We start from the raw sequence: 27,693 nt of genomic DNA on the forward strand, positions 1-27,693 counted from the left end.
AGCCAAGTGTCTCCCCACCTTATTCCCGTGGAAGTGTGATAGGCGTTGCAATCTCAGCAGCGTGAATTCCGCTCTGTTGTTATAATGTGCTCTCAACTTCCCCCGAACCGCCGTCAACGGGCGAAGGGTCAGCCTGGAGGGGTTAAGTTTGTGGGCCTGCTCGAGTATCTCCAGTTCCGTCTCCAATTTCTCCCTCTCCTGACGGCGCAATTTATTGAGGCGAGAATTAAGAGCAAGGCAAGTGCCCCTGATGGACGCCTTGAAGGCATCCCAGGTGGTGGAAATGGAGGTATCAGACACCGGGTTAAAAGCGAAGAAGTCCCTAATGGCCTTCCGCAATTCCTTATTGGACAAATCATCCCTGACCACCGATGCCGGGAAATACCACTTCCGCTGTCCATCACAGGCCGGCGACCATCGCAAAGTAAGCACAAGCAGACTATGATCGGAAACTGACAGTGGGAGTATTCTAGAATCAAGGACATCCCCCCGAAGCGCCTGGCTCAGAAAAATATGGTCCAGTCGCGAGTAGGAATGGTGAACATGGGAGAAAAAGGTGTAGTCTCGGGACAGGGGGTGTATGGAACGCCAGCCATCGAGTAAGCCTAGCTCCCCCACCTATCGTTGAGTTTCAGCAGAGAACAAGCCTGTGTCAGCCCTATGGGCACCGGAGCTATCCAACTCTCTACACCACACCAGATTGAAATCCCCCAGCAAGAACAGGTGCCCCTCAGCAAAGTCCCCCACTTTTTGCAGCAACCCCTGGATGAAGCTATTCTGACCCGCATTGGGGACATACACCACCACGAATGTGCTCAATTTCCCATGGACAAGACCTTTCACCATCAACCAACGGCCTTCCTTATCAATGCGAACCTCCAGGGCTGAAAATGCAAGTCTGCACGAAAGAGAAGTGCCACCCCCCTATGTTTTGTGGATGCAGATGATCGATAAATGAGTGGGAACAGCTTATGCTTAAAGCGCAGCTCATCTTTACACGTCAGGTGAGTTTCCTGAATACCCACAATGTCAAGCTGGTGGTCTATCACATATTTCCACACCTTCTGACGCTTTTGCGGAGAGTTCAGCCCTTTAACATTCCATGTCCCTATACTAAGAGGCATTGGTAATTAACAGGTCCTTACTTGCTACAGATACCGTACATCCTACTCTACGCTCATCCACCCGTCCATCAACCATGAAGAACACTGGAAGACCTGCCAAGGTACCCCCCCACCACCCCACAGACGCCTCTTGCACACCCATAGCAAGCAATCGCTCTCGTAACAGCATCTCACTCAACCACTCACCCCCGTCACCACCACTGCCCCCGCCACCCCCTCCCCCCCTCAGACCCCCCACCAGCCCCTTCAGTCCCCCCTCCCCCCCCCCAAGGAGCACCAACGTAGCCCCCAACCAAACAGTACAAATTACAAAAAAGAACAATGTCCGGAACCACACCCGTATAGACGGGTCAATGAGGTCTTCCGGGGGCGAAGACAGGACACCATAGGGTGCATCCCGTAGGCCACGTACCGGGGCGTCTTCCCTAAAAGTACAAAGTTACCCACGGTACCAGCAAGATCGCGCCCCTCCGGCGCCACGCGACAGTCATCTCAGGGCTCAGGCCGCCCCGGAGCCATGTTGTGAGGCCGCCTCCGTGGCCGACGCCACAGAAGCCACCGCAGCTCCCCTCTCCTGGAGGCTGGTCGTGCGGTCAGGCCGCCTTCGCTCCGGCTCCCCACCCACTCTCTGCCATGAGGAGGATCGCCGTCTCCTCCGCGACGGGGAGCCACTGCTCTCGCGGGGTGGGTCTGCGTCCTCGATACCCAAGAGGTCCTTTGCCGCCTGAAGCGATCTGATCTGCGCCAGCCTATACTGCCAGCGGAAAATGATACGAAATGGATGACCCCAAGAGTAGGCTATGTTACGTTCCCTCAGAAAGGCAGTCACAGGGCGAAACTCACGTCTCTTTTGGAGGGTCGACGCCGCCAGATCTTGATACAGCTGCGGGTGGTGACCCCGGAACTGCAGCGATGGAGTCTCCCTCGCCTTACGCAGAATGCGTTCCTTCAATTGAAAATCGTGGACGCACACCAAGATGTCGGGTGGAGGACCCCCTCCACGTCTAGGCAGGTCAACCCTGTGAACCCTATCCATCCGGATCTCATGGAGATCTTCATCCTCCAGAAGCTGCAGGAATAGAGCCAAGACATAGCCCCGGAGATCGCCACATTCCCCCTCCCAGGGCACTGAGCGTATGCGGATGTTGTTCCGTCGCGATTGATTCTCCAAGTCCTCCGCATGTGCCTGAAGGTCCAGATTCTGCTCCGTGAGCCGAATCACATCCTGCTGCAACTAATGCACATCATTCGCCATGCTCAAGTCATGATCCTCCAGGGTGGCCACCCGCTCACCTATACTGTCAACGTCACGCCGCACCTCACGGAGGTCCGAAGCCAGCTGAGACCGAAGGTCCGAGATGTCTTCCTTAATGAAGGCAAAGAGTTCCATCATGAATGCCTTGGTGGCGGGGGCATCATCGTCCCTCGACCTGGGCGAGGCGCTAGGCCCAGGGGACGCCGGCTGCTGGGATCCCCTGGATGAGCCATCCTTACCAGGTTTCCCCTTCCGCTGGGAAGCGGCCATGACTACTCCCCCGTCCACACGGGTATGCAGATCTCGGGCTCCGTCCGTCACCTTCGGGCACCTCCCGCCGGGCGGGATCCAACAAAGGCCAGGTCCAGGCAGTCGCAGGAGACACACCACGATGATCCCTGAGGGGAAGAATGCTATCGAGGGATATGCAGCTCACCACTCTGATCAGGCGTCCACTCAGAGACTCGGACCGTCCAGACCTGAACACGTTTCCTCGGCTAGGCCTCTCCGGATTATAGGTCAGGCCGTCCCGGGCCTACCACTTCCATACAGGCCCCACCTCCTTCCTCACTTTACCGGAACCTCCCGGTGGGTTGCTCTTCTGACGGGACACCTCAGTCTCCGCTCCACGGATCACGGGGTCTCGCCCCCCTCAGCACGAAACCGAGGCAGCCAGAGCAGGGCTCCGCTAGGCCGCCAAGCTAGGCCCCGGCCAGCCGTCCGTGCCAGCCCAAATGTGCAGCAAGGGCGAAGACCCCGGGCAGGAGCTTATGGAGCACCAGTTCTTTGCAAGGCCGGTCAGACCCAGTCCCCTTCCGATGCAATCCAGCCACTTTAGGCCTCACTAGGCCTCAGACTACTCTTCCGTGGGCCTGCGTCTGCATCGGATGCCGCCCGCTCCATAGGCCTTCCCCGTCGGCTCCTGGATCCCAGGCGGGGGCCCTCCTCTACACTGCTGGAATTCAAGGCCCGAACCCCAGGCAGCCTGGGTCTACAGCGACAGTGTGGGAGAGGATCGAGCGCCTCAGCCGGGTGGTAGGGTTTCGCCTGTCCAGAATGCCCAGGTCAATGCGCTCCCGCCGCCGCCCTCCCGCACATCAGGTCCAGTGACCGTTACAGCTGCTCATCTAGCTGGGGATCCCTGCTCCACTGACCCGGTGTATGCTCCGATGTTGACAGGGGACTCAGAGGCGGAGAGCCGACTCCGATCACACCACCGTCAGTGTGTTTTCCAACAGGGCTCGCTCCCGGTCGGGGCCTGCACAGGCCCGGAAGCCCCGGCCTCGATTTACTAGGTGGCCTGGTCGCTGTAACTTCTCCTCCTGGCGTGCGTCCCCCAGCAAGCAGAGCTGCAGGTAGGCCCAACCCGGCAACAGGCCTCCGGGTCCTCCGCCCGCCTCGACTCGGCCTCCACCGCTCCGGGGCCGTACTGCTCACAGGCTCCGACGCAGCCCAAGTCGGAGCCGCTCTCGCCGCCAGGCAGGCCGCACCGGCGATCGCCGTTCCGCAACGACCTGGCCGGCAACCCAGGACCTCCAAGCGATCCAGGCAGACTCCCACGCTCATATTGCGCGGGGCAGGGATATCGGAAGCCCCAAGAGGCTGCTAGAACAAAGCTATATTTCGCGTGGCGCCGGGGGGACTTGAAACCACGTCTCACTCCCTCGCCATCTTAGCCACACCCCCCGACCAAGCCTTTTTAACATTCTTGCTAGCAACCCTAAGGTGATCACCGCTGGTAATCTTGCATGGGGTGGCCACTACTGTAATCTTGCTTGATATGGTCTCTATTACAACACTAAGACGTCTAAAAGATTTTTATTTAACAGAAGCGGTTCTTGTTACAGGTGGCGATTCCTATGCAAGAAGAATGTCACCACATAGCCTTAAACCTAGTCAAATGGACAATTAATTGAGATTGGTCTCCATGCAGAGTTAAGCAATAAATAATTCATAACAATCTCTCAGGCAACTGAGGCTTTAGCTTCATTGTCTTCCAGAGTCGCAGGTCCCTGGTTCTATACGTTAACCGTAATGGCCGTCAATGTTGAGCAAAGCCTCTTCTGTCAAAGAGACATGTGGACGTGAAACAAGTGTCAGAAGACCTCCTTTTTCAAATGTAATAGTGACAAAACCTTAGCACCAAAGATGGAACGAAATCACAGGAACATTAAGTGCTGATTGAATTTCATAAATTGTTAGGAGGCACAAAGCGTTTGCAGCCCACTTATGTGCCTGGCCAATTTTATAGCCACTAATAAAGAAACATACTGTGCTTCAAAACACATTTGAGATAAGAGGAGTTGGATAGAAAGTAAATATGAATGCCTCTGTCCACTTCCCTAACTGGCTGTCCCCTAGTGATCCAGCCACCATGACTACACCGAAGGGAACTGCTTGCTTCAAGTTTAAAGGTTATTGGTGAGGTGTCTACAGTTGGATGCCCTTAGCGATCAAACACCGAGTTGACAATTTCCTGGAGAACTTCTCTCTAATTTGAACAGCAGAATGTGTGCTGCAGCTTTTTTGCTGTGTTGTTGATTCCAGCAATGTGAGAGACTATCAGAAGATGGTGAAATGTTCCCACTGATTTTCCAGCCAATAGTGTTCAGAACATTAAGAGGCCCCTCACTTCCTCAAGTAAAGGAGGATTGTAAAATTGTCTTTCAGAACTAAAACGCCTGCATTCCACTAATGTGTTTATTAGGAGGGACACATCTGTTTATCCCTCACAAAGAATTGATGAGGAATTCCTATTAATGAGCCCCTTGGTAACCCTAAGTAGAAAGTGCAATACAACAGAAGAACTAGAGTATGTGCCCACATAAAGTCAGGCACATGTACGGGAGTACTGGGGCACGCTTTGACTGGTCACCCAGCGGCTATTTCAGTTATTACACTAGAAGCAATTGCAAGGAAAGCATGGTAGCTTGCTAAGTGGCACCATCCCTGTGAAAGATTTCAGATTTCACACAAACATCTGGAATCGTCAGGCTGACAAGATGATCTATTAAAGTCGTCTGACTTATGGGTGTTACTAGCACCAGAAGAGGAAAGGGTTTTACGAGGCTGAGGGCGGGCCAGGATTACCACGATGGACTAGAACGTCTCTGGGAGCATTCATGAGAATGAAGGGTAGTTCACTGAGAATGCAAGATTGTTGAGTCCTGAGGTTAACAATGTGCAAAATAGGTACACAAGTTAAGATGTGGACCAAAGAAAGCATATGCCCCTCAAGTAAGCCCAGGACACAATCATCTGGCACTTGTACTCCCAGTGAATTCCACTGGTGTGGGCAACACTTTTGTTGAGTTGCAACCTCACTTCCAGGTCACGCTTGCACATCTCAGTTCCTGAAGGTAGATACAATTCTGTCAGAACTTTCCTGCTCCAGTCTGATGCCTTTGGGTATTTCTGTGGGAGTTGACCCCATTTTTCAAAGAACCCTAATATTTAGATCACCCCAAAAACGATATCCAGCAGCTTGGCTGCAGCACCCTTGATCTAGCAATACGATTCACCATCCTTCTCGACTTCAGACATCATGTTTAACAGTCTAAATCAAATAGTGAGTGGGGCCACTCAATAACTCCGTTCTAGTGCAATACAATGTCAAAGGATTGTATTACAAAAATCTCAAAATAGGCAGTATAGGGAAATGCAGTAAATTTCCAGGAAGGCTCAGATACAGAGTATATTGTCAGAAAACAGAAATAATTCCAATTCCCAATAAGCAGCAAAAATCATAAATAGAACAGACAGCATCCCCAGGGGAAAAGATAAATCTCAATTTAAAATAGACAGAGTCCAGTGAAGAAAACAGAATGTCTCTGGCTCATCCTCAAAACCAGGGGGGTTTGTACACATTTTACACAAACAATGAGCAAACTGAAAATTCAGCATGGTATAACTAACGATAGCACAAACTATACAAATCAGAATCAAGATCGTCACTAAAATTCCTATAGCACTAATCCATATCTAAGGTAGAGGAAATCTTCCATTAACTTCCACAGCAACAGCAGTCCAGAGATATAAAAAAAACAATATGAAACATATGCAAACAAAGATTCATACACTAATAAGTAGGAAAGCCTGCACAGGAAGTTCTAGTGAAAGGGTCCTTAGCTGCTTAACCGTGGCGCGAATTCCTTGAAATAGTAGGCAGGGCGTGTCGGCCAACGGACTTGCACAGCACTAGCCAGGTATCGCTCGCGACAGCCGTTGGCTGACAGAAGCAGCGAACGGGTTAGGAATGATACATCACAAACACGATGAAAAGTTTCATTTACAATACATGCTCTCTAAGGAAAATAACCAATTGTGCCACAGTGCGCAGTGCTCTGCGAAAACTGTGGGGAGAGAAGACTCACAGGGAGACATTGATTGGGTGGGGGGAATGAGCTGGGGCAGGATGAGCAAAACACAGGAAACTGAATCCATCCTAATAAAATGGTGCCTCTACGAAAATGTAACATAACTCATTATGTTTATAATCATACTTCTATACATCATAATTAATTTGTTTTGAGTGCATCATTAATTTTATCGGTTATAACTATATTCATTACATTCTTAGTATGTACAGATTGTTATCCAAACTTGCACTTTAAAAAAAAGTTGACGTTTCTACAGCTGATCAATTTGTAGGAAGATATATTAGATGTATCAGCATGTTATAAGAGATAGAGCTGATCAGCTGGTCTTCGGTGACTTTGCTCCAGCAGCGGCGAGGAAGCTGTTGGGTGCGGTGGTGCGTCGTTGGTTTGTTGAAGGTGAAATGGCTGCAGCGGTGGTCAGTCCAGTGGAGTTCAGTAGTGTGGTCGAAGGCGACGTGGGTGCCTGTGGAGAAGATGGGGTCCAGTGTGTGGCCAGCGGCGTGGGTGGGTGCGGTGACGAGTTGTCTGAGGCCGAGGTTGTCGATCAGGGTGGGGGAGATGGCGTTGTTGTTGTTCTCGAGGTGGAAATGCAGGTCCTCGAGGAGGATGTAGTCTGTGGAGGCGAGTGCATGGGTTCTGGCGAGGTCGGCGATGGAGTCGCTGAATTGTGCTCGGGGTCCGGGTGGTCTGTAGATGAGTGTTCCTCTGAGGGTGGTGGTGGGGTCGGTGTGGATCCGGAAGTGCAGGTGTTCGGTGGTGTTAAGGGTGTCGTCTGCGTGGGTGGCGACCTTGAGGGTGGACTTGTGGACGATGGCTATTCCCCCTCCGATTCCATTTGCGCGATCCCTGCGGGTGATCTTGAAGCCGTCCGGGATGGCTATGGCGATGTCGGGCGCCCAGGAGTCGTTCCACCAGGTCTCGGTTAGGAAGGCAACGTCCGGGGTGAAGGTGTCGAGTAGGTCCTAGAGCTCGACGGCGTGTTTGCGTGCGGAGCGGGTGTTGAGGAGTATGCAGCGAAGGTGGTTGGGTCCGGTTCTTGGAGGTTTGGATGTTCCGTCGCAGGTGAAGTTGCAGGTGTGGCAGGAGAAGGGTCCGTGGGCGCGTTTCGGGGTGGCCTGGAAGCAGCGGTGGTCTCAGCCGGTGTTGAGAGCGCGGAGGGTGTTGGCATCGTATCGGAGCCTGGCGTTGAGGCGGGTGCGGGGGCCAGGGGTTCTGGTGCTGGGTGCGGTCAACTCTGGTGCGTGTCCGCTGCGCGGCTGCGTAGCGGCCGCTATTTAAGGCAGGGAGGGAGGAGCAGCTGGAAGCGGGGCGGCGAGGGGGCGTGGCCGCAGGGGAGCAGCGGCGGGAGCGGGATACAGAAGAAAAACGGGGGCAGGGGGGCAGAGAAGAGCAGGACCCAGGGGCGGCAAATACAAAAAACAGGCAGCACAGGTGAAATATAGTCAGGGCAAAATGAGGAACACAAAATACACAAATAACAAAGCAGAGAAATAACGCGGCTCAAACCAGAGGGGCACAGCAGTCAGGATCGAACTCGCATGCACAGCGGCAGCGAGGGGAGAGGCAGGGATGCACTGGTGGAGCTGTGCGGCAGCCGGAGAGCGAACTGTCCTGCAAGCATGGTCAGGGGTCAGGGATAGGGGTCGCTATAAATTTTTAAGATAAATGTAGAAAGATAATTACAGTCCAATACAGGTCAGAGCAGGAACCTGGCAGGAATATGGCAGTCGCTTACAGCAGCTTGAACCCACGAGGCAGGGGACTTGGGGCAGCAGCGGCTCGCAGGAGCTGTCGGGGGAGAGCGGGACTGTGACCGAGGTCAGGTCTCACGAGCGCTCCCCCGCAGCAGTCTGCTTTTGTAGGGGGGGGGAGGGATGCTCAACTGGGAGGTGGGAAAAAGGGCGGGAGAGCAGGTGCGAGGAGAGGGGAGGGGCCGGGAGACCAGAGGGAGACAAATGGGTCAAAAAGGCAGAAGAAGCAAGAACCGGGCACACAATAAATGTAGAAAGATAATTACAGTCCAATACAGGTCAGAGCAGGAACCTGGCAGGAATATGGCAGTCGCTTACAGCAGCTTGAACCCACGAGGCAGGGGACTTGGGGCAGCAGCGGCTCGCAGGAGCTGTCGGGGGAGAGCGGGACTGTGACCGAGGTCAGGTCTCACGAGCGCTCCCCCGCAGCAGTCTGCTTTTGTAGGGGAGGGGAGGGACGCTCAGCTGGGAGGTGGGAAAAGGGGCGGCAGAGCGGGCGCGAGGAGAGGGGAGGGGCCGGGAGAAAAGGGGGAGCCAAATGGGTCAAAAAGGCAGAAGAAGCAAGAACCGGGCACACAATAAATGTACAAAGATAATTACAGTCCAATACAGGTCAGAGCAGGAACCTGGCACAATCTGTCTCCGACCACACTGATTAAGCGACTTACCTTGGCCCCAGTGATTTCAAAACTGCGACGGTGACAGATTTAATACTGTTGGGCCTTCCCATTTGCTATCTGTTTTCAACTGAAATCTAAATCTCATACAATATGCAGGCCCATGAGAATTTGGGGGCCAACGTGAGAGAGCGCAGAGTCCCCAATGAAAGGAACGACCAGTTAGACCTAAGGAAAGGTGGGAGAAACCTGCAATATGGTGCCGAGCAGCCTGCAAGTAATTTGATACCCTTTGGAAGAACTATCCTTGCTGCAAGGTTAAGGTAAAAGGCCTGCAGACACATGAAGATCATGACTGTTTAACTACTCCTTGCAGTTTCAGTCAGTTTCTGCAATCCCAGTAAGGAGGTCTTGATCTCATATATTACAACAGGTTTGCATAAGTTGTTTTACAAAGGATGTGAGATGTTCGATCGGATCTGCCTGAAGGAAAGCAACCACACAGCTAAGCTTCTAACCACTCTGCTGGTAATTTGACTCGTTGAGCGTGCTGGGGCACAGAGGGACAGGGTGGGGGGAAGGGGTGGTAGGAGCAGGCTGGAGCACAACTCACCATCGCCCAGGATATGTTTCTGTTCTCCTGCCTATTTGGGTAGGCAATGGTATTGAAACTCATCAAGGGTTTGAGGGGAGGTAGGTGAGGGGGGCATGTAGCAAAAACCGCACTCACATGCAATCACGGCTGCTACCCAGTGAGATTGCAAAATTGATAACCTGGAATGTAATGGTCTAAACTTCCCAATTAAATGACAAAAGGTATGGCGAGCGGTGCCTGAATCTTGCCCTGATGTAGTTTGCCTGCAAGAGCACCATTTGTGGTCCACAGACACACCCTGGATGAAGCATAGACTCTTACCCACACAATTCTTCGCCTCTACGAAGATTAAGAAAGGGGGTTTCTGATTGGTCTAGACAAAGACTTCTTATATGAAATAGTGTGCATATTTAAGGATAGAGGACAGGTATATATATATATATATATATATATATATATATATATATATATATATATATATATATATATATATATATATATATATATATATATATATATATATATATATATATATATATATATATATATATATATATATATATATATATATCTGGAGGCACACCACCAGGGCAGCTCTATAATGTCTCAAATGTCCACGCCCCAATCAGAATTAAAACTAATTTCTCAGTAATCTGGTACATTGCCTGGGGGACTGGAGCCTTGTTAAGTTTGTTCTGGGTAGGGGACTTTAACTCTGGCTAGGCTTACACTCAGTGAAAGAGAATTTATTTTCTTCTCCCATGCACAGAAGTCTTTTTTCTATTTGGACCACATATGGGGAAAACAGGACATACGGGAAACAACAAAATCTATTGCACATAGCACAATAGCGACATCGGACCATACTGTAGTCATTTGGGAAGGGACCCATCAAACTAGACCTCTAGGGCATCCAGCATGGAGGTTTGATAAAGTCCTCCCGAAAGATAGTGTCACACAACAAGAGCTTAGTATGCCGATTATGCAATTTTTCAGGAGAATGATACAGGGGGAAGCCTCTGCTAATACACTTTAGGACGCCTTCAAGTAATTTTTCTCGAGATGGTACATAGCAGAGAGGATGTGGGTGTGACAGATAGGTATTACCATAAGGCCAATTGAGAGGCTGAGCTTAAACCGGCCTCAGAACGTCCTATGACCTATGGCTCCCCTCTGGATCAACGGGCCATGACCTCTCTTAAAGGCAAACTAGATTTATGGACAACGGAAAAGTTGGAGAGAGCCCTACTGTGTATGCGTCAAATATTTTATGAGAGGGGCAACAAGACGAGGTCGCTATTAGCATGCCATTTATGTACACAGGCAGCTTCCACCATGATCCCCACCCTGCGTGTAATGGGGATGAAACTTCAGACAAAAACTTTCTGGATCTATAGAGCAGACCTAGTGCCCATGAGCGATGTGGAGACTTTTCTTCCAGAGGCCCGGCTCAGCAGATTCACGAAAGCCAATAGAGAGCACATCGAAGAATTAATAGCAGACAAGGAGGTTGCAAAAGCCATCTCAGATCTGCATCCAGACACAGTTCCAAGGCCCGGGTGGCCTCACAAACCTGTTTTATAAGCACTATAGATCCACATGGCTTCCGCACTTAGTGGCCCTTTTCAATTCCTTCTTATCCTCCTAGACAGTCTCTTCCTTGATGGCTGCAGCCACTATCACGTTCATCCATAAACCTGGAAAACCACCCGAGGAATGTGGGGCCTATCGGCCTATTTCGTACTAAACTCAGACGTCAAAATGTTCTCAAACGTACTTGCAAACAGAATCTTACCTCATATACTATACCTCATTGACCAGGATTAATGTGGCTTCATCCCCCACAGACAGGCCGCCGACAAAATCCGGACTTAATTGAGAAGGGTAAATACCAGGAGGTGCTAATGCTGATCCTGTCATTAGATACTGAGAACGTGTTTGACAAGATCTGCTGGTCCTTTCTTATCAAGAAACTGGAGGTGGTTGTTTTTGGCCCTCGCATGCTGACTTGGGTAGGCGCTAGTTATCAGACCCCCAACAACCTCAGTTCTAGTTAATGGGGATACCTCGGAAGCAAACTCTCTTACCGGAGGGACCAGACAGGGCTGTCTGCTCTCACCATTCCTTTGTGTCTTGGAGGTTGAGCCCCTTGTGGCCTACATTAGACGAAACATGGCTATCACAGCCATGCCTTAAGCAAGGAACAACAAGTCCTACACCTGTTCAATGACAATATCCTTCTGACCCTAATGTACCCATTACTGTTGATACCTGGGTGATCGACCTCTTGAAGTTTGAGAGGGTATCTGGGTTCAAGGTGAACGTAGCCAAATCTGAGATGCTTGGTGTTCAGTTGCCTCAGAAGTTGACAAATAAATTGTTCACTATAACCCCTTTCACATAGGCCTAGGGTAAAAAGCTGAAATATTTAAGAGTGTTTTTAATGCCACAGTATTGCATGCTATATGCTGCTAACTACCCCTGTTTACTGGACTACATTTCAGGGCTGGCCTGAGTACCGGGCATTAAATAAAATGTATTGTCCGGTTTACTCTCTTTTCCCAGCACTACCGATTAACTTCACAGAGATGGATATTCAGAGCTTGCAGAGAGATACAGACCAATTTATTTTGGCTGGGAAGAAGGGACTCACCTCAAGGGCAATAATGAGGGCATTCATAACGCCTGAAGCCCTTGGCCTTCCAGCCATACAGAAGTATTATCAAGTGGCTGAACTCATTTTCTTTGAATGGTCGCTGTATGAGACCGAGCATCACTGGGTCCACATGGATGCACCCGCCATGAGACGGGCTCCAAGGACGCTTCCCTGGATCCCCACTTATAATATTTGGGATAAACTCACAAGAGGTAGCGGACTGACAACTTTCCCTACCCCTTTACACCCCTGTTAGACAACAGAGACTTTTCCCCATAAAAGGCATGTTTACACAGAGGGAGAAAGGGAGGTGTAGAATGTTATGGGACCTTTTCAAGGGTGGGGGCATCAATGACTTTCTGAAATGTAAGCAGAACTACCAGTTATAAGAGAATGAACGCTTACAATACTTCCAACTCGGACACACGCCCCTACACCCGTTCAGTAAACTAGCAGCCACATGCTTGTTAACGGCCTGGGAGATGAAATTCACCCCATATGTTAGCCCAAAAGGCATTACTTTCGAGCATGTATGCTCTCCTATCTAAGACACCTCCTGATACAGATTGTCCCGATATGAAAAAGTTGTCAAAGGCACTTGGTAACTGTCCCAAGGTCAGCCTGGGAGAAACTTTGGTCCAATATCCCCTCACTTTGTAGGAGTTTTCAGAAAAGAAAATAGAAGTAAAAGATCATGACAATGTGGTATGTTATACCTGTTAAAAATTGAAACAGATGTATGGGTTGACAGATGGACTGTGTTGGAGAGAGTGCAGGATGGATGTAGGCTACATACATTTGTGGTGATCCTGTCCCAAATTGACATGTTATTGGAATGAGAGCTGTATTTGTGTCAGGGGGCTGATGGGGTATCCCTCCCTTGTAAACTTGGATCTTAACCAGTGGAAATGGCAACTTTGCAGAAGGTGGATTGGAGAAAAATATTCAATATGTTTTTGGCGTCACAGCAACTCCTATAGCTGCACTGAAGGACCTTAACAGTTTTCTCTATACAGGAATGGCTAGGCAGGTGGTAGACACTGATTAACATGGATACGTTGACGCACATCCTCGCTTTATATGAACAATAGATTTGTTACGCAATAGAAATCTTTGGTGGCTTACCTCTTAGGCAAAGGTCTGTTATATGAGTGTAACAGATCCTTGCGGTCACTACTCTTGGTGCCCTAGGGAGAAAACCTCCTATGCCACCCTTGTCCCCATTGTCACTCTATATGCCCAACCAGTGAGGCGGAAGACAATTTTGTCTGCATTCAATTTGTAATATCTTGTTCTGCCAATTCCACCCATAATCCACATGCAACACTGTTATATGCAACAGGGGAGAGGAAGAGAGAGGAAGAACCTTTCTATCTTTGTTTTTCCTTCCTATATACAGTCTAATGTAAAACAACGTTTTTGTGGAAAAGAAAAATATCTTTAAGCTTAAGGCTTGCAATACACCTGTCATCGTATTAGCTAACAAAAGTAGTCATCTTCATGATTTCTACATCACAACACCTACCTGACAACACCACAGGTTTGCAAGATGGTTTTGATTTTTCAGAATATTGTCTCTTCTCTAATGCAGCCAGCATACCACCCAAATCCAACTGCACTGGAACTTTGCTTTTCTTACCACCGCTCTTGGGTTTGGGAACTTCCTATGGAAAACATTGAGTACAAATACAAAATTCAAACATTTATTTTTAATCTCATTTTCACATATCATTACAACTATAACTTTCGTTAATGGCGAGCTAAGCACTCTGCAAATCATAAAAGAGGAAAAATATATGTCTTGACATTTTACACACACCTCCTATGGTTGTCCTGTTTTGCTTAACATATAAGCTAAATTCATGTCCTTTAGTATATGCACCTACAACTCGGCAATTTGACCTATATGCGTAGGTTGACTTTTTTTAATCGATAACTTCAGCCACAGGATCTATTGCGGTCCATGTTTAGTTTGATGGTAGCTCACCTGCGGGAGATGTGTAGAAGTGCCCTAACTGGTGTTTTTTTTTAAACCTTCGTTGTAACCCATCAAAATGAGTAAACCATTGCACCACTATGTCTGATTTGAAAAGGAAGATGTGTTGGGCAACATGCTGAATGTTTTTCGACTGATCCATATCCATGTGATAATTATGTATATGATATATGCTTTTAGGATACATACACTTTCCATTGTACTCGTCCTGAGGAGGTCTAAAAGGATTGATGGCCGAAACGCATCGTCTACAACAATGCAGGAATCTAACAAAAATTAATGTGAAGTAAAGGATTTGTTAGACTTTCCAAACTCAAAGGCTAAGTGAAACAATGCAGAGCCTTTCCTTCATGCACTACCTTAAGGTGGTAAAATGGATACTTTAATCCAGGTCCATACACCCTAAATTCATGACTACAACGGCTATAACTAATGTCTAATGTTGAACATTTGATTCACATTAAATTCATATAATTTCTGGAATTAATGGATGTCTTTTGAAAAGAATGACTTTCACTTTACAATAAAATATCAATACATTTACAATAATTGTTCACGTTTTGGGCCATTCAGGAGGAAATAATTTGTTGTATTTTACCACACCCTAGACAGTTAAAGGTTACCACGAGATAGGTTGTGGCGTGCGCTTCATGATCAAGGCATGCCACCCGAACTGCTCACAGTATTGATCAAATTGCACAATGATAATTATGCGCAGGTGAGATGGGGCACCCAGAGTCAGGTGACTGACAGATTCCCAACGACAAGAGGTGTCCGACAAGGATGTGTGTTGGCACCAACATTATTTACCTTATATATAAATCGGGTCATAGATTATTATAAGGATTCCCATACAGATGCTCCTAAACAGAATGGTACTTCGGTTCCATTGTTAATGTTTGCCAATGATACCCTTCTAGTATCCAAGACCCAGGAAGGGCTTCAGAAATCAATCGGCTGTTTCGAAAAATTCTGTACTGACCATGGGTTATCTGTAAATGTTTCTAAGACTAAATTCATGGTCATGCACAAGAATAAGAACATCAGGAGCAGAGTTTTTATGAATGGGGAACTCCTGGAACAGACGAACAGTTTCAGCTATCTGGGCCTAATATTAGGTTCCAGGCTTCAGTGGAAGCCACACATGTCATATTTAACCTCCAAGCATGCTCAGTTGACCGGTGTGCTAAAAAGAGAGTTTAAGTCCTCAGCCACCAAACCACTGGCCCCAGTACTTAAAATCTACGACACAAAAGTTAGATCATCCATGTTATACGGTGCAGAACTCTGGGGGGTTTCTGACATCACGGGCTTGCAAATGGCACACAATAAATTTCTTCGCTGTATAACAGGGCTCCCACACTCTACACCTCTCGTACCATTACGCTTGGATTTGGGGAGTAATAGCATACAGGACATTTGCAGGTTTAGACCAATAGCATATTGGAGGAGATTATGGGTGACGCCCAAACTTTCTCACTATGCGTCAGCTCTGCTGGAAACGCGAAACATGGATACAGGGGGTAAACTCTTATGGTTTAGGAAGGTCAAAACTCTACTCAAGGCCATAGGTATGAGGGAGCTATGGGACAATCCCCAGGAGAGTAGATTCCCCTCAAAAACTAAGCTACGAGAAGCATATTGGGTGATGGTATCACAAGAGGTGTTCCAGTCACACACTGATCCTTCGCTCACTAGGGCATTTTTGGAGTTGAAACATTTTCCTTCGTACGAGAGATATTGGGATCTAATTACATCGCCATTTGACAGGAAACTGTTTCATCAGTTTAGGGTTGGGACCCTCCCTCTCAACTCAGTTACCTGCAAATGGTCAACAAGTAAAAATTACCACTCGTGCCCTTTCTGTATATCACACACGGAAAGCATAGCTCATGTCCTGTTTGAATGCCCAGAGTATAAAGCTCCTCGCCATAAATGGATTAGGTCGATCTGTATCCTAAAGGGGATTCAGACTGGGACAGCAGCACTGAGGATATTTCAGACAGATTGTTCTGACGCTTTTGTGATCGCGCTTGCAAAATTTCTAAAGTGGATGTGGTCAATCCGTAATAGTAAATTGAAAGTATTGTAGCTCCTATAAACCCATTGTGGTATATATATGTGGAATATTTTTTTAACTAACTTTTAAATGTTTTTATCTAAACACAATATTTATGTTTTTATTGGTCAAGATGAATTACCTTGTTTGTGGAAATTATAATCTGTTGATCCTAAAGATGTACTTCCCTGTTAATATTAATGTTACGAAATGTTTTTTAAATTTTGTGTCTTTTGTGACTCAAAAGTCGAAATAAAGACTATAAAAATGAAAAAGGTTACAAATAGCGGAGTAGTAAACTGATAGCTGATGTGCCCTAATAATAATAAGTGCATGATTTAGGACATAAATGTTCTTATGTAAATATATCCCCTATGGAACCCTTTCTTATTTGATATACTTTATTAGCCTAGGTTCCAGGGGGTTATATAGGTTACCCACATATAGATCTTGGTTTATATAATACATAGCAGCCTGTGATCTCAACAGGCCACATAGCGCAATTGGCACTGTAGTTTAAACAACAACAATTAAAATTAAAAATGTTCCACTTCTGACCGTTTTTCTAAATAAACAATGTTCAGCAAGAAAGAGATATTGATCAAAGCATGTTAATTTTCTGCACGCTGTAGTTCATTACAAGAAAGATAGAAACTCTCTGCGTGTTTCTAGACATTCTGAACAACTGCAAGTTTTTTAATTTACTTATATTACACTGATTCAAGTATTTTTTGCAAAAAATTATGAACTGCTTTTGGTGTGTTTTGATTTTGCACCATAAATTCTACTATTATTCTTCATGCATGTCTGCGAATATCCTAACTCTTTCATGTTAAACAGCAATTCCCCAAGGGTTTGAGCAATTAGTGGAAATGCACACTCGCACACACGCACACGCACCCCCCCCCCCCATCCTTGTGGGGACTATGTGTGAACACCTGCCTTGTGGGGACTCACCTTTCCCAATGGTTTAAAAATATGGCAATAACAGAAATATGTTAAGAAAAAATTCATAATAAAGGATCCTGCTTCAAATTTGCAAATATATTGTTTTTTAATCGCGCGCACAGAACCATCATTGTGGGGACTTGAACATGTGTTACCATCCTTGTGGGGACTTACTCAATAATTGTCATTTGTGATTGAATGCCTTCATAAACACATGGTTAAATGTTATTTTTCAATGCTGTACTTAAATTACATGATAGTTTAGTCATATATAAATAGCTCATTATGTACTAGGAGCACAAGAACTGTGATGATAATGAATTTCTCAGCAGAAGCCTATTGCATATGAAGTCCCTGGAAATGGATTTACAAATATTTTGCCTATTTCTGATTGCTCACAAACATTCAGGAATAAGGAAACAACACACTGTTAAGATACTTTAGAGGCCACACATCCTGCAATGTAGTCTGTTAGGAGAGGCAAGTTGAGATTCCCTAGGCCCTTTTCATTAACCTTACCCCAAATATATGGTATGTTATTATAGTAATGTTCTACAGCTGACAGAAAGAGTATGCGATGATAATCATTTTTAAGCCACTGCAGAGATAGAGCGTGATTATATTAAAATTGTGTTTCAATGTAGTCACTCCCAAGTTCCTATAGGGATGGTGCGTGATTATATTTATGTTCAAGTCCCACATAGATAATGTGTGGGTATACTAATACTTAAGTCTCCAACGAGATTGTGTTTGATGCTAGTTATGTTTTAGTCACATGAGATAGTTTGTCATTATAGCGATGCCCAGGGTCTCGCTCAGATAGGATGTGATTTTAGACATGTTTAAATCCTACAAAACAGTGTCTGATTATAATCGAGTTGGGGTATAGTCCGGTTCAGGACCCCTAAAAATAATGTACAATGACAGTCATGCTGCAGTTCATGCTAATATAGTCTGTTATTCAAGAAGTGCCCAGGTCCCCATAGAGATAGTGTGTGATTATTGGCATGTTCAAGTCCCCGCAAAGATAGTGTGTGATTATTGGCATGTTCAAGTCCCCGCAAAGATAGTGTGTGATTATTATCTTGTTCAAGTCCCCGCAGAGATAGTGTGTGATTATTGTCATTTTTAAGTCCCCGCAAAGATAGTGTGTGATTATTGGCATGTTCAAGTCCCCGCAAAGATAGTGAGTGATTATTATCTTGTTCAGGTCCCCGCAGAGATGGTGTGTGATTATTGTCATTTTCAAGTCCCCGCAAAGATAGTGTGTGATTATTGGCATGTTCAAGTCCCCGCAAAGATAGTGTGTGATTATTGTCATTTTCAAGTCCCCGCAAAGATAATGTGTGATTATTGTCATTTTCAAGTCCCCGCAAAGATAGTGTGTGATTATTGGCATGTTCAAGTCCCCGTAAAGATAGTGTGTGATTATTGTCATTTTCAAGTCCCCGCAAAGATAGTGTGTGATTATTGGCATGTTCAAGTCCCCGCAAAGATAGTGTGTGATTATTGGCATGTTCAAGTCCCCGCAAATATAGTGTGTGATTATTGGCATGTTCAAGTCCCCGCAAAGATAGTGTGTGATTATTGGCATGTTCAAGTCCCCTCAAAGATAGTGTGTGATTATTGTCTTGTTCAAGTCCCCTCAGAGATAGTGTGTGATTGTCATTTTCAAATCTCCGCAGAAATAGCATGTGAATAACGTCAGGTTCAGGTTCTTGCAGAGTGAGTGTGTCATAATTAGTACCCACATAAAAAGTGTTATAATAGTCATATTCAAGTCCCTGTAGAGCTAGGGTACGATGGTAGTCATACTGATGTTTATGTAGAAATAGTGTGTGTCAGTACATTAATGCTCAGGTCCCCACAAATAAAGCGTTTAATTATAGTCACTCTTAAGTCCATATTGAAATAGTGTGTGGTTATATTCATGTTCAAGGAGAGAGTTGAGCCCGGCGTTTTTACGTTGTGAGCTAGCATCCCCACGTGACATGCACATGTTAGTGTGCCCGCACTAGCAATTCATTATTCAGGTTATGCGCTCCGCCATCTTATAATAGGCAAACGCGCCTGGGGAAATATGTTCCCTTGTTGTACTATGAAGTATTTTCTTGGTTATTTGTACTAAAACGTTCAGTATAAGTGTTCATAATACTTATTTTAAACATTCCAAGTGGGATACGGATTTCAGTAATATTCAATTCCACACTCTCTCTCGTATTAGTGTTACCCACGTTCACAGTTCATTCACAATAATTATTTACCTGCTTCGCCAGCTTATGATAGGCAAACACGAATGGGAAAATAAACTCCCTTTTTTCTTTTTATAAAATCACCATGAAGTGTTTTCTTAATTTGTGCTGATACGTGCAATGTAAATGTTCACGATTTTTTTAAACATTAAAATTGGGATCTTAGTTTTAGTTATTTTTAGTTCCACAAGATCTCCCTCCCCCTTTAGATCGGTTTCACTGGTATCCACACACTTGCTAACTAAATTTCTTTTGGTATTCATTCCTAATGTTTATAGCCTCTGCTTAAATTAGAATCACATGCAAATTCATTTTACAGAATTTTAAGAAGTCAGTTATTTAGCCAAGGATTGTGGATTTCTATCTATACAGTCATTCCCATTCTTCACGGCTGTTCAGACCATATGTGTATGTCCTGAACTTGCACATGAAGAATTGCTCTCTTGTTTTACGTTTCTTTTCCATATTTCCTCCTCTTTTAGATAAAGTGATTCTCTCTAAGATGCACCATCTTAGGTCATCCACTTGGTGTCTATATTGTAACCAGTGTTCAGTTAGCGGAGCATTGATTTTTATTAGCCCTTATAGCTGATCTATGTTCATTGAGGCGGACTCGTATCTCTCTCATTGTCTCACCTACATATCCTTTCCCACATGGACAAAGAATCAAATAGATTACATTCTTTGATTTACAATTAAACATTCCTTGTACCATGTGAGAACCTTCATTTAATTCAATTTTTGGCCTAGGATTATCGATTTGCAGTTAATACATGAGCTACAGGGGTATGTTCCTACTACTTTGTTGTTAGTGTCTATGCTGGTTTGATATGCTCCTCCTTTTTCTCTGTATGTTTTTACCAGTCTATTTCTGATGCTTTTGTTTCTCCTGTAGGAGAATAGAGGTTTCTCTACTGTTTCTTTGGTTGTATCCTGCAGAAAACTCCAGTTTCTATTTATAATGTTTTTTATCTTATTACTGGCTATCGAGTAATTAGAGACAAACACTATTCTATCCATATCGGACTTCTGTCGGTGATTATCCTCAAACAGTGCATCCCGATTATAATATTTGGCTTTTTTATAGGCTTTTTTTATTATTCTATTGGGGTAGCCTCTATTCTTTAATTTTAATTTTAAATTTTCTGCATGACCTTCAAAGTCCTTTCTATTTGTACAATTTCTGCAAAGTCGCAGAAATTGTCCAAATGGGATGTTATCCTTCTGACATTTTGGGTGGTCACTTGCATAATGAAGTGTGGTGTTTCTATCGGTAGGTTTCACATATAGATCAACCATTAATTCATCTTCTTTTACCTTTATTTTAATATCTAAAAAATCGCAGAATTGTTGACTCCATGCTGAGGTAAACCTAAGATTAGGATTTCCACAATTCAACCATTCTATAAATTCTATCAATTCACTTTCACTTCCATCCCATATAAAAAATATGTTGTCTATGAAACGTGACCAGTGGGTCACGTTCTCATAGAAGGGTGCAGCCTCATTGTATATATGTTTCTTTTCAAAGGCACCAACATAGAGGTTGAGATGGTACGGGATGTTAGGGTAGGTGACTGGGAATGTTGGAAAGTGAGCTGTTAGAGGGAGAGGAACTTTATGGGAGTAGGTGGAAAAAATGGTATGATTATATGAAAGGGAGCGGAAAGTAACATTTGAAGGATGGGAAGGTGGGTTACTGCAGCACCCTCAAAATAAGTATGCCGGGGGTCAAAAGATGAATAAGGCATAAAGATGCCTTTAAATGCTGTTTTTGTCTTGTCTCATTTGTTCTGTATTAAAAGACTGAGGGGCATTGAGCAGTTTGCAGGAGGATACCAGTGTGGAGGAGGTACTCAGGATGTACAATAGACTGAAGTGAAAAGATAGAGGGTGGATATAGAGGCTAGAGTGGTAAGACTGGTGTTCAGGAGCATAAGATCTTCTTGGAAAATGGGTGCGTAGTGTGCACATTGTGATGAGATTGCAGAGCTGCTCTTTGACAATAGAGATTTTTAGTTTCAGTGGCTGTTGGATTACATGTTACTCTGGTAGTCAGTGTTCCTTATAGGGGTCTTAGGAAGGTGGGAGATGTCAATCTAACAATTAACAGGCATTTACAAAGCTTTGGGGCCTTCTGAGGTACTAAATGAGCAACCCAATGGAAAGCAACAATTCCAGGGGTATTTGAGGTTCTCCTAAAAGTGGCATAGGTATAATCTACAGGCATTGAAGGGTCAAGTGGGCCAAAAGTAATTAAAATCAATTGGGGTCACCTATCAGTAGAGTAGGCACAAATCTGGCTTTTTTCTTTTAGGAACCCTTGTTCAGTTGCCGCCTACAATTTGGCCCCAACCACCAACCCCTTACATGGATCACAGATCCCCACATTGCATTCTCAACTGGTTGTGTCGCAGCACAAGATTCCTTACTACTCGTCACACTTCCCTGTTGGTCCGCAGTCAGTCTTTTGGGCAACATGAATGGATTTGCATCCGTTCCTACCAGCTGCTCTGCTTGACTAACACTGATGCTACTTTAACTGATTGTATTTGGATGCAATCATAGCACATATGCAGCTTAGTGCTAGGCATGGGTGAAATGTAAATTATGCAACACAATTCTTGTAACTTCAGGTATTTAATGTTACTCTTGTTAATGCAAAATTCCCGTAAATACACCTTTATGCCTATAATGTCACAATATTTGCTGTTTATCACAAATTGCGCAGTTTGAGTCAAATATTTACAGTTAACATACAGGAACAGAATGTGAGCGACTGACATGAGGGACTTTGATAGGCATGCACCAGCCATTTGTGTGGGAAAATAATCCATAAAATGTGCCCTAGTTATAGATAGGAATCCTTCACAAAGTTCAAAAACATATATTCATGAGTGAGCATTTTTACATAAAGTATTAAACACTATTTTCTGAATTGGACCTGTAGACCCTTTTTCCAGAGTAGAGAAAATCAGTTAAAGTTGTGCAGCTACATTTTCCATTGGAAAAGAGACAGTCTCAATATGGGCACATGGCAAATATGTTAAATGACACAAATATTGCTTCAAAAAAATTATCTGACAAGGATATTGTGTCAAAAATATCATCACTACAAAAATATTGTGAAACAGAATATCGAAAGAAGAAGAACAGGTTATTAGTATGCAATATTGTTAATACGGATATCATTGTAATTAATATACTTTACTTTAATATAGCTGTGATCATTATTTTTTAAGTAATTATGTATATGTACATAAATATATTAATTTTAGGTGTAAGTATTATTGGAATACATTTTACTATTTTTAAAATATATGTTTGTTATTTCAAATTGTACTTCATAGTTATTTCAAGTTAATTAGTAGTTTATAGTTTGCTGTCTCTTTTCTGTTGTCTTGAATGTTTTTTATGGTGTTATGTTTTCTCTCTGAGCTGCCAAACAAAGCGCCGGGACACTCTACTCGAGTAGCCGTGCGCTATAGAAATTAAATTTAACATAACATAACATAAGATAGTTTAGTTTTATAAAGAAATAGGGCTGGCCGTTAATCAAATTATAAATTGTATTTAATGTTAGTTCATTTTTATGTAAACTAAATGTGTGCTTTTATTTTGTGTTTTTGTATTAAAAACTATTTTATTCAAATTTATGTAGTATATATATTTTTTTGTTTTAATATATTTTAATTACTTTATGTTGTTAGGTATTTAAAGATTCTATTAAAAGGTGATTCTGTTTTGGAATGGTCTTTCTTTCTTAAGTCTAACAATTTCCTTCTATTGCTTAGTCTATAGTGGGAATAGTAAACCAAACCCCTCTGAAGTCCAATACTTTCCCTAGTATTGTTTAAATTGGAGTGGGAACTATAAATCTAACCCTTCCAAAGTCAAGTTCTATCCCTGCTGTTTAGATTGGAGTGGGACTAACAAATCTAACACCTCCAAAACTCCAACGCTTTCCCTGATTTTGTTTACATTGGAGTGGTAATAGTAAGTGTAACTCCTCTCAAGTGTGACTCTTTTACTACTTTTATTAATATATTCTTTTTTTTAAAAAAATATTTGTTTGTATATTGTTAAAATCATTCATATTGTTGTATTTATATTTAATTCTAAAATATATCAAATCTTTTTTATTTAAAATTAAAATTTTCATTTAATCAAATGTGTTTTTGTTAATATATTTTTTTAATTACTGTTAATGGTAAATTTTTAACTTTGTATATATTATATATATATATATATATATATATATATATATTCACTGAAAAAACCATAGGTTATAGACCATATATAGTTAGGAAATAGCATTTAGAAAACCTTATTTTACTCACACAAAACCATTGAAATTCCATATATAGTTAGTTGCACTAACTATATATCGCGCACCTGCAATCCACTGCTGATGATGTCACATATTACATCATTCATGACATGGTCAGTGACATCACTGATGACATCACTGATGACATCTCAAATGACATCACTGATGACATCACTGATGACATCTCATTTGACATTACTGATCACATCACTGATGACATCATTCATGTGATGATACAATGAACCTCTTCAGACTCTAATATAACCTTAGATACACTCAGTGTAAACAGACACTCACAGACTGTCACTCATCCATGGAGTTACTCACACACCTAGTCAGTCTTGCAAAGAATCAATCACACCTCGATTTCCTCAACTATATAGTTATACACACCTTACTTATTGGAACATATAATAACACATATTTACTCTGTTATACAATCCCTGATACAAGTTCACAATAATCCATACAGCCACTCACACATTCACTGGCTCTTATGCACAGTTATTTATATATGTCAACTATCACATGTACTGTGTTTTACATATGTACTTACTTTGACATGTAGCACTGAGATATCCATTCACTCACCAATACACTCATGCACACAGTCAACCGCCCATACAGATGTTTCCACATGCACTTTTGAACCCATACATCTAGTGAATCAACTGCTCACACATCTATGCACAGAGTCATACACCTCCCAGACACCCACACACACACTCAGTCTCCCATACAAATACTTGGGCAACTAATCAATAACCCATATAGTTAGTCATATAGCTAATGATCAACACATGCATCAGATTACAAAACAACAGACACAATGATGCACAATTTAAAACAGTTTAGTCACTAACCCATGCACTCAGTGAGACACATTTAATCACTCACTTATACAGTCAGTCATGCACCTACTAAATCCTTCATCCAGACACTTATACATCCACTCATTCTTCAATATGTAAGACATATTTTAACTTTACAGAAACATAGTCACTGGATGTTGTCATCAGTGATGTCATCAGTGATGTCATTTGAGATGTCATCAGTGATGTCATCAGTGATGTCACTGACCATGTCATGAATGATGTAATATGTGACATCATCAGCAGTGGATTGCAGGTGCGCGATATATAGTTAGTGCAACTAACTATATATGGAATTTCAATGGTTTTGTGTGAGTAAAATAAGGTTTTCTAAATGCTATTTCCTAACTATATATGGTCTATAACCTATGGTTTTTTCAGTGAATTTTCAAGGTTTTGTAAATGCTAATTCCTAACTATATATGGTCTATAACCTATGGTTTTTTCTGTGAATTTCATTGGTTTTTTAACAGCTAATATCTGTAGCTGTAAAATGTATTCTTCTTTAAATCCAAAAATATATTTTATATGTTTATGAATAATTTTTTTTTTAAATATTTTTTTTTCTTCGTTCCCGCTTCGGGAATCGGGAAGCTTCCCGTTAGCTGACCTTGATGCCGCGAAATAGACCGCGAGCCGGTAAACGTTTCTTTACCGCAAGTGCCGCGTTAGAAAACAACATCGTGACGCCTCCCGTCCGCATGACGTTCCACGTTGTCGCTTGATACGTCATATGACGTGCTACGTTAGCGAACTGGTACGCGAAGCGAGTGCCAAAGCGCAGGTTTCTGGAAGCAAACAGGGAGGCCCTGCAAAGCGCTTAACATAAACACAGCAAGTCATGTGACTTGGTAATAACACTTTTCATTGGTTCATTTCACTTTTGGTTTCCTAATGATGTAAGACTAGGTCAAATAATCTAAAATGAACACTTTTGATTGGTTGAGAACTCTTGTTTTTCCCAAATGATGAAAATCCCTCCTTCTTTCCTCACTCTGACTTTCATCATTGTGAGAGAAAGACCCTTTGTGATCACTGAGCAATGGCTTCTTTAGTAGCTTCAGCTGGTGCTTCCCCACCACCTCCACCACATCCAAGGAAGAGTGGACCACCTGCTCAAGTTGTAATTCAACAAGAAGAAGAAGAAGAGGAACAGGAGGACGAGCACGAAGAGAGGCAGTTTTTGCCTGAGCAGCCCAAGACGTCTCACCGGAAAGAAAACTTCATTTGGCAATTTTTTAAAATTCCCAAAGGTCAGAAAAAAGTAAATGCAAGATACGTAACTTGCCTTATATGTCAAGATAGACTGTCCAGAGGGACCGACAAAAAATACAGTTTCGGAAACTACACAATGCATCGCCATATGACTAGGTGGCATCCTAACAACTACAGTGCTGCACAGTTTCGGAACGACCTAGATAATCTCCCTATTATGGCCAGAAGATCTGTTGTACCGGAAGTAACGGGACCAGAGGGCAGGGAGATGGTGCCAAATATACAAATGAGATTTGGTGAAGTAAAACACACCTGCGTATTTTGCGATGGATTCATTTCCTACGGAGAAAGAAGCATCACTCTGATCAACAGAGCTATTGACTATCATATGCAAGTTTGTCCGAAACGCCCAAAATAATAAATACTTCTTTTTTTTGTTTTGTTGCTCCTGTTGAGCCCTTTACAATGAATCGTTTTCATTGCCCCCTCCAAGAAAACCCCAAAAAAATATAAAACTGTTCCGAAAAATTCAAAAACAGTAAAAAAATGTTCAGAAAAAAAAAAAAAAAAGTTCTTTTCAGAACTACCTCCCAGTTATTAAAAAATTGGTACAATATTTGGAACTGTGCCAACCTCTATTTCTCTTAGTTCGCTTCCTAGTTCGCTCGCTGGTACGCGAACTGGAAGCGAACCAAAAACAGTAAGTATAAGGGAAGGAAACACACACTTATGTTAAAAGAAAGACAGCTATAGGGGAGTAAACTAGAGATACTATTACCCATAATCCACTACTGATGATGTCACATATTACATCATTCATGACATGCTCAGTGACATCATCAGCAGAGGATTGCGGGTTTTTTGGCAACATGCCTTATCCACGGTTTAATAACGCTGCCTTTTGCTTTATATAAGTTTTCAAATTGTATGAAATATATACCAATAGGTCTTTATGAACCTTTAGGTAGTGCTTTTGTTCATGAGGTCTGGTCGCTTCCATACACATACAGATGTTTCAAAGATGATCAAGAAGTTTATCTGAATGGAGAGGAATGCACTGAGACGCCAGATCATTCACTAATGTGTAGGCACATACAGTTACACGATTCATGCAACAAACACCGACCAAATATGGCTTGCGTGTTGCAAGGCACGCCAGTTCCTGCTATCATCCCCACGTTCAAGTTGTTGGAAAATGGTAGTTATTTGATGCTCAATAATGAAGATTGTTCTGAGTTAATTAAAAGTATTCCTTTTATCGTAACAGTAAGTGAACGGGTTATTTGCTGCAGAAATGTTCTATTTCCTCCCACACATGAACATAGGGAGTTTTCAATCTGGCCACAAATACCAACCTTGGGACACGTTTCAACGGCATGACAAGAATAAGAGCTCTTTTGTCTCAGAGAGAGGTGGCCTTGAGTTCGGCCCGTGAAACTTTCGTACTTCACATAGCGAACACCCGTACACAGGTTTGCCTTTCAATTTCAGCAACATGTTTCCGACTATCTTTAACGCATCCTCCACAAAATCCCTGGCACACTTTTTTAAAGTTGTTACCAGTGGTCTCGTGACTTCATTTGAGAAAATCTTTGGAGTCATCCCTGCTCCCTTTCATTCCATTTTCTCCACTCTGGTTCGTGG

General features: G+C 43.7%; 1 protein-coding gene across 2 annotated transcripts in view; it reads right to left on the reverse strand.

Annotated features, from left to right (window-relative positions):
• The window catches only part of SECISBP2 (SECIS binding protein 2), a 429,157-nt gene that overhangs the window by 194,044 nt on the left and 207,420 nt on the right, over nt 1–27,693 (reverse strand). For both annotated transcript variants that reach the window (XM_078675640.1, XM_078675639.1), the window contains exon 6: nt 13,903–14,041. In XM_078675640.1, coding sequence (XP_078531766.1) covers nt 13,903–14,041 — 139 coding nt within the window. The remainder of the gene's footprint in view (nt 1–13,902; nt 14,042–27,693) is intronic.

Source organism: Lissotriton helveticus, chromosome 2_1 (genome assembly GCF_964261635.1).
Source record: "Lissotriton helveticus chromosome 2_1, aLisHel1.1, whole genome shotgun sequence".
In the NCBI taxonomy this organism is placed as follows: domain Eukaryota; kingdom Metazoa; phylum Chordata; class Amphibia; order Caudata; family Salamandridae; genus Lissotriton; species Lissotriton helveticus.